This window comes from Nesoenas mayeri, assembly GCF_963082525.1.
Source record: "Nesoenas mayeri genome assembly, chromosome: 3".
Classification (NCBI taxonomy): domain Eukaryota; kingdom Metazoa; phylum Chordata; class Aves; order Columbiformes; family Columbidae; genus Nesoenas; species Nesoenas mayeri.
The window spans coordinates 95436491-95450215 of NC_137544.1; the positions used below are offsets into that span (position 1 = coordinate 95436491).

A 13725-nucleotide genomic window follows, 5' to 3' on the forward strand; every position below is an offset into this window, starting at 1 on the left:
GCAGTTGGTAGATGTCTGCACCACGTAATGAATTTTGTTACTTTTACCCCAAGTGAAGAAGGGGTAGACTCACACAGAAACATATCACAGTAGCTGAAATTACATATTAACATACTCTCCTTTTCATAGTCTGTCTTGACGTTTTACTTGTCGTGCTGAGCTATAGTGACTACTCATTCATTCAGTTACAAGTATTACAGTAGGAAAAGAAAGCTTAATCCTGATGCTGAAATTTATACAACAGCGTCTTCTCTGCACATGCATCACATTCGCCCCTGAAATTCTACTGCATTATTTACTACTTCTGGGTTGAACTTCAATATCGTCATAATAATAAATAGACTTTTCTAATTCAGGTAAAATCCATATTTTTGCCTTAATTAGTGAGATCTTATAGCACAGAAGTCACATTCTATTTTAATGTTATCATTCCATGATGAAGTTTTAATGATTTATGAAGATGTAAATACATACTTCGGTTTGAAATCTGGTCTAAATCCTTCAGGTAATTGCAGCTGATCCATTTTTTCTGAATTACTAGAATTGCCTGTATGAACAAGAATAAAACAGCAATAATTGACCTATAATTTTTACATTATAAAAAGGTGAAGGAACACATCACCAGAAATTGAAATTCCAAGCTACTCTTGCCACTTTTGCCACCATCTCTCAATGCCACTCTAGTAGAACCACAACACTTTGTCTTTTTAATGAATTGGGGCTGTTCAGCCTGGAGAAAAGGAGGCTGAGGGGAGACCTTATCACTGTCTACAACTACCTGAAAGGAGGTTGTAGCGTGGAGGGGGTTGGTCTCTTCTCCCAAGTAGCAAGTGACGGGACAAGAGGCGATGGCCTCAAGCTGCACAAGGGGAGGACTAGTTTCGATATTAGGAAAAATTTATTCACAAAAAAGGTTGTCAGGCATTGGAACAGGCTGCCCAGGGAAGTGGTGAAGTCACCATCCCTGGAGGTGTTTAAAAGACATGTAGATGTGGCACTTACGGACGTGGTTTAGTGATGGACTTGGCAGTGTTAGGTTAATAACAGCTGGATATGGTGACCTTAAAGGTCTTTTCCAACCTAAACGATTCTATGACTTTCAAATACAAATACACACAGTTCTTCAGACTTACTTGCACAGTCTTCATCTCGAAGTAAATACAGTGCTTTTATCTGCTGGGATAGTGTTTTGATCCACTGAGCTAGGTTTGGTTGGCCTGAAAAGTCTAACCTGTCCAAAAATATACATAAACAGAATACACACATTAGTTAAGAACAAACTATATATAATAACAGTATTTAATAAGCATTACATGTTCCTCTGTTTCTCAACAGGCTCTTTCTCTGTTGCCCAGATACTTCTCTATCTTCAGTTCTTTTCCTGCAGGTCCTACATTTTACTGTCCTTTCATAGTCTAAATTCCATAGTACACAATAAGAAAGGAAGGTACATAAAGCAAAATAAGCAGGCAGGCAACCCATTTGAGATTATCAAAACAGATGCTAATAAATTTTTTGAAAGAGGTCTTTGGGGTGCGGCTTGTTCAGAATTTTGTTTCTTAGGTTTATCAAAGACATTTACACAGCAAACAGACCTGTTAAACAAAACTCTTGGTGGAGGAAGCAGAGGAATAACGGTGTTGCTTAAACATTCACAAAGTGGGCAAAGGAATTCACCATTTTCTACATCATAACTTGTGTGTACTCGTAATCTTTGCTGTCTTCGTTGCTCTTTTGCTTGGACAGCATCAAAATACCTTCAGGAAAGAGTGAGATGTTAAAGACAAATTATTAAAACATTATTTTAACATATAAATTCATGAATTCTCATGAAGACACTGTTTTGCCTTTTCCCAGATATATGTAAGAGAATTAACAGAAGTAAAAAGCTCTACCCTGATAAAGTATTACTAACTGCAGGCTAGTCTGGTTTTTGCAGCCAAAATCCCTTAAAATACCAAAATTCATGGGCTGTTGAAATCACATTTAAGTCTGAACTGTAGCAATTTTCATTTAGGGAAAAAAAAATGGTGAGAGGAGAAGTAATGTTGCAGGATTAAAAAAAAAATATTCAGCTTTACATAAAATTTTAAGGGCAGTGCCATGACCATTATCCAGGTGCATATTCCACTATGGGCCACACCAGAGCAGCCATGGGAAAAACTGGTGGCTGATCTCCGAATCCTGTATGATAAGGAACTAAATTAACTGCTTTGCTAAATGTAACTGCTATTCCACAAGCCTCTGGGATGGTTTAGAGCGAGCCCGAAAATGGCCCAAAAACGGCCTGAATACAGGCATCTGCGGACATTTCCAGGACTTAATAGCAACCACACAAGTCTGTATGTGAGCCACACAAGAAGACAAAGAACACTTCTTTAGGGAGTGGTGATATCCAAGACCACAGATGAAACCTGCACAAGGATGTCACAGAATCCCTAGGAGTTCCTCACAGTCTTCACACACAGGGCAGAATTTGGAATGAGGTACTTCAGAATAACATCGAGGACCAAAGCAAAGGCCTAATTAATGTCAGGGGTTTGAATGGTTTGCATTTGTCACAATGCATTGGCACTACGTAGCCCTCCAAAAAATAAAAAAATAACAATAAATGAAACAGGTTTTGTAAAAACCCTCTAAAAATAAAGGATAAAATTGAATTTATGGTGAAGATTAAATTGAACTAGGTCACAGACATTTCTACTTCAAGTTAAACATGATGGAGGAATTAAGAGCACAAGGGATGCACTGTCATTTAAAACTTCAGTAGAGAGCACAAGAAGCAGCAGGAATATGTCTATCACTGAACTGCAAAAACACCCCCCAAAAATCTAAACTTCAGTGTTCAGATCCCTGTGCACCACAGGGGATTATGCATAGGGATAAACAACCAAAGGAATGAAAGCTGTCATGTGTGGCTTTGGTTTCTTCTTTACCACGATGATGGAAAGTAAAGGAAAATTATTTTGGACATGTTTATGGTTAATAATGTCTACTTTTTTTTTTTTGTTGCCCCCAGCAGAAAGCTGTTTTAATTGCTTCATAATGTTCATTTTAAAATTTACTACATGGTAGCGAATTTCCCATTAAAATTAGTGTCATTAGGCAAACTGATGACACGACATGTTGTTGGGACTAAAAGCTTAAAAATAGCTTCTTACCTTTGCCAACAGTGAGCATGCATAATATGTCCACAGCTACCCGTGTGTGTTCCACATGATAGATCTGGGTGCATGAATAATGGATCATACTTTTCTGTGTTTAAAATAAAACAAAAGAACTTTGAAATAAACACTTATCAAAAGACTTAACTGCAGATAAGTCTTACCACATTTGCAGAATTATTACTATTAAACTCCATCACAAAAGTGTAACCTATTTGATGAGGCATCAAATCTATTCATAATCCGCAACTACTTAAATTGCTCAGGTTACAAACATCATGTCATTTTGTTTTGAGCATATGTACTGTTCTTAGACTTCAAACCAAGCTTTTGGAGGTGCTGGGCCCTGGTAAAAGTCCCCAAGAGCTACCTGCAGTTTTGGTGGTTCAGTACCATTAAACAATGAGTCTGAGAATGTGAATCTTCAGAGTGAGAATGCAAAATGATTCAGTGCAGAAGTCTTCTATGTGTTTACATATCCAGAATCCAGATAAACCATTGTAACAATGCCACTGATCATTGTGATCCATTTCACAAAGTTACCTAAATCCAAGCATTATTTATTATCACTACGAGGCATTTCATATAACTGAGAGGAAGGAAACGTGTATCTTGTGCTTTTACAGCACTACATCGGCACCACCTTCTCTCAATAGAGTTACTGACATAGTTTAGAAACAAACACTTCTGATTTTAAAGGTGTTTTCAACAGTTACAGATGATCGGTCATAAATCACTGGCAGGACATTTAGATAATGCTTTGCAGTGATTTTACATTATTGAGAACAAGTTTTGCCACTGATTACAATGAAGTCATTCACAATTACACAGTTAACACAAGAAAATGATGCTGCTGTCTCAAAAGAAAGCAGGTGGTTGTTACAGTGACTCGAACGTCCATTAATATTAAAGACAACTATGAACTTTACTTACCAGGATCTGGAATAATTTTGTTTCTATTTTTAGACAACACAGTCGACCGCTGAACAAATGCTGCCAAGACCATAGCCCTGCTGTCCACTTTAACTTCTTGTTCCTCCTGACACAATATACACATAACAACCTGTCTGTTTTCAGCTACTCTAGTTTGCTCCGGTCCCAAGGCGGTGAGTTTTGCATCTGAAATTACAGGGCTAGAATATTCCAGAAATAACAGTGAGCAAATTGTTTTTAAAAAATCACAATTTGAATGTGATTAATAAGCTTTTTAGCTTTATGATAAATCCTCTTTGACAACAAGTAGTTTCGGCATTTATACAATTGCTATGTCCCCAGAAACAGAACATATTTTACAGAAAAAAATTCATACCATCCCAATAGTATTACCCACCCTAGCTTAACACAGAAACTCTATCGGTGACCCTCCACCATCACCATCCTCGTAAGTGCCTGACAAACTCTGAAAACACTCTCCACCTCCCCCAAAAAATCATGAGCATGCTTCAACTCATGTTTACACCTACAAGCAGATTTTCTTCCAGATTCTCAGACATATAATCACCCATTTCCAATTTACTAAGTTTAGTAGCATAGTCTCTTCAGCATTATTAACAATTTACTGGATGATTTTATACAAAAAATGATTTGCCTGTTTATGTTGAACACTATGAGGATAGGACAAGGGAAGAATCAATATCTATCCCACCACCTTGACAGAAAGGGGGAGGACAGCATTGCATTTACTGCTGCTTTTTTAGTCTAAAAAACTTAAGAATAGTTTTCCAACAAGACTAAAAAAGTGCTTTTTTTTAAAGTAGTAACAATAAGACAATCTGATGCAAAAGTCAAAAGGAAACAGAATTAAATTATATTCCTTTACCTATTTTCATGCACTCCAGAGGTTGAAGTATCTAGCTCCTCCAAAGTTTGCTGAAATAGTTCTTTGTTTTCATTAATGAAGTGCCGCTGCATCTCAGACATCTGGGCCATGATCTTTTCCCTGCGCAGCCTGGCAATCTCAGCTTTTCGCTTCCTTTCAGCTTTGTCTTTATCACGTGAACTCTGAAATGGTTTTGTTTACTCAGTCATTTTAAAAACCTTGTCAGATAATTTATTTCAGCTGCTGCTGTGTGTAACATGTACTAATCTCCAAACAATTAAAATCTCATACAAAAAGAAAACAAAAAATCTACCAAAAAGTTATTTCATGCTCTCTTTTCTTTAGCTCATGTGCAATGCCAGGCAGAACTGCAGATGCAGAAGGATCCTTCTACCCCCTCAACCTTTAACTGCAGTTTGTATTTCTCTTCCCTTTGAACATTCATAGGATAAAAAGGAAGGTACGTGACAGGTCTCATCTGCCTTCCCTCCACACCAGCTGTATTCCTAACTGCAGGACAGTATTCCAAGATCTTTGTGTAGTATCTAGAATGTCATGTTGAGCTGAATGAATCAGCAGAGTGCATCGTAAAAATACATAGATACCACTTCTTTTAACAGCTTTCCAAGGAGTCTGAAATTATGGGAAAGGCAGAACCTTTAAATGCTGTGATCAGTACTACAAACAGTTCTAACGACTGAACTTGCAAAAAATTTGGAGACTACAATAAATAAAGCACTGAAAAAGAGCCCAGGGACTCTCCCAAACAAACTCTGTCAAACAACTGTGGTTTATCTATTATATAAGCTGTGAGACAGAACATCAAAAATCACTGACATTTCCCACCTTTGATTGAGAGCTACAATTACAAACATAGTCCTTTGCCAATCACAACCTAGACATGTTTCAGATCAGCTAACTGTTACATCTTGCTTTTACCTCCTCCATAATTGTTCCTTCTGTCTCAGCCACAGGACTTGCAGAAGAGCTTTCTCTTAGTTTCTTAATAGTATTAAAAGTCTGTAAGAAAAAAGAAAAAACACAACAATTTGTTTGTGATGTGAATATAACTGCATATACTATCATGCTGGCCAGACAACTCATAGTGTTGGATTCCAGAAGAAGAAAAAAGTAGGTACAACAAATCACCACGAGAAATAAAGAAAAAATCACAATATAACTAGGAAAGTTCCACAGATTTTCTTTCAGTGATGTTCAGCAGTTACGAAAAATATATTTACCTTCAAAATCCATCTGATCATGTCCTTGTGCACTTCTAGATGAGGTGCATTTTGCAGTGTTTCTAGCATCGCTAGTATACTAGGGGAATTATTGGGTGCCTCTCCAGGTCCTTAGAAAAAATTATAACAACAATTGATTATACTGCTATCTGACAAACTAATAATTCACTAACATTAAAACAAACAAAACCAAAATAACCAACACTTGCATTCTTCTGCACCTGAAGAATTTCTTCAACAAATAGGCACAACATATAACTTTCACCCCCCCTCCACAAACATTTTCATGAATACCCTCTAAATCCTGAAAGGTTAGAGGAAAGAGTCTTAAAAGTCTCACTTAGTGACTATGTTTTCTTACAAGACAAATGCACTGTATGTGCTCCCTGGCTCTACTCTTCCTGGAAGCTTCCGCACAGGACTTTCGATAGCTTATTTGCCACCTATTTTAAGTGGAAGAGTCTTAGCAACTTTCATATCTTAACAAAACTAAAGACACTAATCCAAAGATACAAAGGAGAATCAACATTAAAAGACCATTCAAGAAAGCAACTACAGTTTTTGTAATTGTAGCATCTGATCACATACAGCATGTTGAGATGCTATTTAAAGACAAAGAAACAGATTTCCTGGGAATTATTCTACTTCTGGTTTTCTCCTCTATCATAAAATCTACATATAGGTATAGTCAACTTGGTAAATTTTTGATGGATAAACAAATACACTCTTCTGGTAACTACTGCTTCAGAAGAATATAATATGAAATACTGGCATTTTCAGTTATCTAAAATCTGCTATACATTTGAAAAGCAATGCATACTTGATATTTTCTGAGTAAAGGTAAATGTTACAACATTCTCCTCACTGAGATTCTCCAGATGTTGTTTTTCTTCTTGTAGCGCCATTCCAAGCAAATGCAAAACCTAGATAAAAAATATCAGTGTTAGTTATTTTCTTAAATAATTCATCTAATCTCTTTATGTAGTTTGGATAATTCATTAAGAGACAAGGAATTAATACAGTAAAATTATATCGTAAGAATATATTTGAAGTTATGTCTACACACATGATTTCAAAGCGACATTACACAGGAGTAACTGTGTGTGTTTACAAATTCTTGAAACTTTGTCAGGTAAAAACCACATTATACCACTTGTATCTTTTTCTTTGCTGTCCTGTCTAGTGAGTGAGAAGTCAGTGATTCTCAGCTTTCTCCCTAGCATCTGCATGTTATTATCGCAAGTCTCTGGTCAAAAGCACAATGCACACTTTAAATCTTTTTTACATACAAAATTTACCTAACAAAAAGTTACAATTATTTAACTAAATTTATTCTAACACTCTAGAAACACATTTTGAAATAATGTTAACTTTTAGGTCAGTAAAAAACTGTCATGTCCTTGAACTTAAAATTGAAATTACCCTATTTGGCACTAAAATAGTCTGAATGTAATATTAATGCTGAAATACTTAAATTTTGTTGGTGAACTCTGTCATGGTGAATCAACCACTTTTGCCACCTCATACAAACTGGCAGGATTCTCAGACAAGAAGTGTTACTGAATGCCTAGAATCAACACTGAAACCCATGTGAGGAAAGGATAATCACCCGAAAAATCTGTAGCAGAACTAGAATGCAACAGCCTAAGATAACCAAAGTATCCACAGAAAAAATGGTAAAACCTGATTTGAGTCTTGAAGTCTTTTACATTTGTATTAATAAGTAACAGCCATTTTTTCCACAGTCTATCACATCTATCTAACAAGGTACCATCAGATACGGGCCACCTCTTCCAGATGTCTCATATCAACCTTTGCAAGGTGCTTCCAAGATGTGAGTGGTTAACTTGTTAACTTGGGAAAGCTGCAGCCCAACTGCACAGCACCAGTGAATACAAAGAACCATTTCTGAGCAAGTGATAGGGCCTTAACGAATCACATGTATTGGAGAACACCACAGAGGTACTCAAATGGTTGAGCATGTTTTATTTTGGTTTAAAAAAAAAAAAAAATAATTAAAATCTTATTCTATTCAAACAGTTATTCCAAAGTCTGGCATTCTCACATCACCTAAAATGTAACTACATTCTTCAATTTTTGTTGTGATTTAAAATACTGATATATTGTTGCATTTTAAATGTTTTTGTGTTATAGAGAATTGCTTATGTTAATTTAAACTTACCTATAAAAGTTAATATACACTCAATAAGACAATGTCAAAAACTAATACTCAGTTTCAGAGCCTGGGTTTTATTTCAACACTTTAATTAAAAATCTGCAAATATTTTTGCAAAGTTTGGGTTTGGACACTAAACCAACAACCCTGACCAATACAAATAGCCCTTTAATGGCAGTTGACCACTTACCTCTGCACAACCCCAAAAATGACTATCAGGGAACAAGAAAAACCTACGTAAACCTCCAGGTTACCATTATAAATAGCGAGGAACAAACAGCCCAGTTGAGTTTCCCAAAACTGATACATTTTCAAGTCAGAAAGCTTTTTCTGTACTTATATAACTTTTTCTAAAGTGATTTAGCCTAAACTGAAAATAAGGAACATCAAGAAACAACACACTTAAACTGGTTCTCTTCCACAATAAGCACTATGTCGACTGATTCAAGCAGAATTTTTCCCTCTCATGTGTGTGCCACTAGAAATTTACCTCAATTTTCCATTCACTTTTAAAAATAAATTGCAGAGGGGCTTCCTTAGTCTTGTATATCAGAAAACACCATTTACTTCTCATTCAGAGTCTTCTAGATATGTTAGATATCAAGGAAACAACCCAAATCTATAAACCCATGTTAAAATGCTAAAATACATATTCTTTCCTTTAGCATAAGCATAATTTTAAATAAGGAAACATACCCTTTGCAGCATGGACTCTGACCAGGCATAGCCATTGTGTTCTACTGCCCACTGCAGTATGGTTCCCATAATGCACAGCATGACATCACATTGCAGAATATTAACCAGACTTGCAAAAAGTGGGCAGAAAGGAGGAAGAGCTGGTGGTGGAAGTGCTGAAAATGAAGTAAAAGTGTTTGACATTTCAGGATCTCTAAAATTTAAAATTATAGAATAACAGAAAGTCCCAAGTTGGAAGGGACCCACAAGGATCATCGAGTCCAACTCCTGTCCCTGCACAGGACAACCCCACAGTTCACACCATGCGTCTGAGGGCATTGTCCAGTCTCTTCTTGAACACTGTCAGGCTTGGGGCCATGACACCTCCCTGGGGAGCCTGTTCCACTGTCCAACACCCTCTGGGTGAAGAACCTCTTCCTAATGACCAACCTGATGTCTTACCTATAATTTGCAAGACTCATATAAAATGTCTGATGTTCTTAACAGTTTAGCCCTGGACAGCATACAGTTGGTTAATAAAGAGCATTACAGATAACAGGCTGTAACATCCAACATGGCTTGCATGTAACAGAAAAGCCAACAGAATAAGCCGTTCAGAAGGCTGGTTCCATGACAGATCAGATTCCTGTCTATAACCAGGGAGACATAAGGGAATTCGCTACACCTACACCAATTTTTGTCCATTCCAAGAACAGGATGTTAGTCTAATTGTCAGAGCACTACAGAGTTTGATATGAGACTCCCTCTACCCCATCTTCTCTCAAGAGAAATACCTGTATCTTCTCTGTTCTGTCTCTTCAGCTTTCTTTGGGCTTCCTCTGCCTGAAATACAAGAATAATTCCAATATTACTCAAGACCTGTACAAATAAAATACTAATAAAAAAAGCATTCATACTTAATTACGTAGTTGATTTTTTACTCTTTCCCTCAGCCTTAACTAAAACATGAAAGCTTCCATGTCTTTTCAGCTTCTCTTAGGTTCTACTTGTGAAGTAGGGCCTGTATCTCCAAAATTAATCTTTCATCTTGAGTCAGCCTGGATTCTTTTTCTAAGACAAGTCTGAGCTAAAATGGTAATTTCCACATAGGTAAGTGAAAATACAGATTGTTTAAATATTTCCAGTAAAATACAACCTAAGAGAACCCACAGATGAGCTCCTGAAGTCCCACTAAATTCAGCAGCTCTGTATAGGGCACAGGATCCAGTGGCACGGGAATCACAGCAAAATCTTGGGGAAATTTTGTCAATATCCTCAAATAAGTCAACTTTTAAAAGTTAACTTTTAACCAGCTGATAATACTGCTTCACAGAAAAAAGCTCTGGGAGAAAAACAAAACCAAACTGAAACAGATACAAAATAAAAAACAAAGTTAAATTACTAGGTACCTTTGATTGCTCTGCCCTTGAAAAGTGATAGAAATACAGATTGAAGTTCTTGGCACATTCTGGTTTTAGTTCATAGAGCCCTCTGCCTGTTAATCCAGGTTTCCTAGGAAAAAAAAACCAAACTTAGGCTTTTATGCTCAGATGAACATAAGTAGAATGGCTAAAAAACACTGCTGAATAGACATTCTAGAAATCAATTAAGTAATAGTATTAAGAATGATGCATATAAGTAAAGCCATGGGGAAAACACCATGACCCAGCATGCTTTCTTCTACTCTCTCATTTTCACTAATTTAGATATTCCATTTTTAAAGTTGAAATATTAGAATAAAGGGAAACATACTTGAAACATGCCACTTCTTCAATCACACTTTCCATTCCTGTCTCTTTGTTCTCCTACATTGAGTGAAAATGTAAGATTGTGTTACTGTAGTTCTTGGATTAAACACATTCAAGTATCATACAACACTAGAAAAGCAAGCAAAATGAACACAGCATGAAGTTATTTTACTGGGACTCGAGAACGCTGAAGGACGTAACACGAAAATACATTCTGGAACACCATTTCTGCAAAAAGTATTTTTAAAACACCATGCTATTTTGAGTGCTTAATTATTACTGTTTTTCCCTGGCATAATAAACTTGGATGTACCAGTAACAGAAGAAAACTCTGAATTAGTTTCCTCAGTCTATCTTAGGAATATACAGTCAATATTTCTGGTTTCTAAAAAATGAAATAAATATACGAAAGCTAAAAATACAAGTCACTAAAAATGCTAAAACAATCACAAAAATCAGCAGGAGAAATCAGCTCAAATAGGTAAAACTACTTCATACATAAATTATGTTTTAACATTCCCATCCTCTTCCTGCAATATATATTCACAGCAATTAACAGACCGGGGGGAAAGTATTTAAGACTGACAATACAGTTTAGAACTCTAGTAAATCCTAGACTGATTTTTCATTCAATTTTAATTATTTTTTTTAAAATCATGTTGCTCTAAAATTTGCCTAAGTTTAGAATATGAAGAACAATGAAAAATATTTCGGAATTCATCATTAAAAGTATTACCAATATAGTAAAGTATTAACTTTTGAATTTTCACTGTGTTCAGAAATCATGTTTAAGAGTACTTCAAAAATACTCTAAAAATATATAAGGTTTACTATCCTACAAAACTGCTGATACCAGAATTCAGATAAATGCTTCTGTACACGCAAATGAAATGTTTATGTTACACGAGTCATTATACCATGTCTGATTACACATCTTTCCAATTATTGGTAGCTTTAAAATATAACAGCTAATATTTCTGGATAGCTCCAACAACCCACTTCCATAAGGCTCCTCAGGGTTTCCAAGCAGTCTGCAGAGACTGCCGGCCATGTGGCTTGAGAAGAAACAGCAGTAAAAAGAGAAAAGAGCTGGAAAAGCCCTTAGACTCCTGCCCCTTTCATGTGTTATTTCCTCTTCTACAGCTCTTTCCTACCTTCTCCACGCCAACTGTTAACCTGTACTCATGCTAACCTTGCTTTTAGCATAACCACATACTTCCCATTCTACCCATTCCACATTACACAGCATAAACTTGCACAAGAAAAATTTTCAGCAATCAACCTTATAAAGTTGAAGCTGTTTTTTCCGTTACCCACCCCCAAGTTACTTACATCTTCAGGCAATGCCTTTACCAATTCACTGTGAGCCATCGGCCTGATGCTCAGCTGATGGATGATCTCTCGTTTGATTTCATCTGTTGCATTTACCTGTCCTATTCCAGGACTGAATCTTTCGCCTGTAAAAACAAAACATAGCATTCTTTTCTTTAGGATTTTAAACACTACTTTCTATTCTTTTACAATTTAAAAGCAAAAGACTGAAAAATAAGTATCTTCCCTGAAATCTTGTGTTCACCCACCAGTGTTCAAAAATTCGTTATGTTAATTTAAGAGAGTTTCAATGGTTTTCTCCTAGGAAAAGTCAGAACTACAGGAACTTCAAAACAGAACTGAATTGAGATGGCAATGAAAAATGATAATTCCAGACCATTAAAGAGACTAAATTCTAAAATGAATCCAATGTATTCTGAACTTACCAACAATCATTATAATGAGGTATAGCATCTCTTCTATAAGAGTGTTATTTTGTTGAACAACATCCTGAATTAAAATAAACAAACAAAAAAAGAATTTACATTTTTCAGTTAAGGATAAAATAATTATGCCATACACTGAAAATATTTTTCCAGTGCTTCAAAACATTGCTTGTTTTCACCCTCAGCACTCCCAAATTAACCTGTGCTGAAATGCAATTACAACTGCCTTAAACTTGTTAAACAATGCAAAGTTGCTGACATTTACCAATTTGACAGGTAAAAATATTTATGCATATTTCAAACTGGTCAAACTGAATCAAAATAGGATAGGTTTTGCTTTTTCATCAGTCTCCACAGTCTAGTACAACAGCATCTGATAAACTTTCCAAAGCAAAATTGCGGATTTTTTATTACAGAAGTACATAAAATACCTTGTTAGTATTTTCTGTGCTAAATCTTTTGCCATAGTCTGGAGTACTAAATATCTGATAAAGTTCAAAGCGACTCAGCATTATCATCAAGAAGTGATTTGGATCCATCATAGACACACCTGTCTATTGAAGAAAAAAATAAACAAAAACCAGATTGGGTGTTATTGTAGCATATTTGTATATTTATATATGATGTTCACAGAATTTTCTCTATAAAATTCATTCCCCTCTCTATCATGAGCATGAAGATTTAATTACTTAAGTTTACTCTCTTAGGACTACAATAACACAAGTGACAACACATTTAATAAGCAGGATCCTATGCTTCATCAATAACTTCCGATGCCATTTTAAGTGTAAAATATTTAGGGTTCTTCCTTCTATCTCAAACAACCTAAATAAAATTCAGTCAAAGGCTTTTGGTTGGTTGGTGCCATTTCTACAACCCTATTCCTGCTGGCTTAACTTTTAGAAGGCATAATATCACTTCATATATAGCACATAAAAGATTTTTAAAACAGATTCTGATCCTCAAATAAAGGCTTAAGCCTTTAGAAGGACTTTCTGGAAACAAGAATACTACTGTTTCAATGTAGACACAGACATTTACTTCCATTTCTGAAAACTACTGGCCAAATATTTTTCTGTTTATTAAACAATATATCTACATTAGCCAATTATAAATTAGTTTACTAATGCTAACGGGACCATCTT

General features: G+C 35.8%; 1 protein-coding gene across 4 annotated transcripts in view; it reads right to left on the reverse strand.

The window, feature by feature from the left end:
* Window positions 1-13725, reverse strand: part of UBR2 (ubiquitin protein ligase E3 component n-recognin 2) — a 58257-nt gene that overhangs the window by 12722 nt on the left and 31810 nt on the right. For all 4 annotated transcript variants that reach the window (XM_080341343.1, XM_080341342.1, XM_080341341.1 and 1 more), the window contains 16 exons: window positions 13012-13134; window positions 12581-12644; window positions 12156-12280; window positions 10828-10880; window positions 10485-10587; window positions 9870-9918; window positions 9097-9251; window positions 7045-7147; window positions 6225-6334; window positions 5923-6003; window positions 4984-5165; window positions 4098-4297; window positions 3162-3255; window positions 1596-1757; window positions 1134-1231; window positions 475-547 (listed from right to left, as the gene is read on the reverse strand). In XM_080341343.1, the coding sequence (XP_080197469.1) occupies window positions 475-547; window positions 1134-1231; window positions 1596-1757; window positions 3162-3255; window positions 4098-4297; window positions 4984-5165; window positions 5923-6003; window positions 6225-6334; window positions 7045-7147; window positions 9097-9251; window positions 9870-9918; window positions 10485-10587; window positions 10828-10880; window positions 12156-12280; window positions 12581-12644; window positions 13012-13134 (1775 nt within the window). The remainder of the gene's footprint in view (window positions 1-474; window positions 548-1133; window positions 1232-1595; window positions 1758-3161; window positions 3256-4097; window positions 4298-4983; window positions 5166-5922; window positions 6004-6224; window positions 6335-7044; window positions 7148-9096; window positions 9252-9869; window positions 9919-10484; window positions 10588-10827; window positions 10881-12155; window positions 12281-12580; window positions 12645-13011; window positions 13135-13725) is intronic.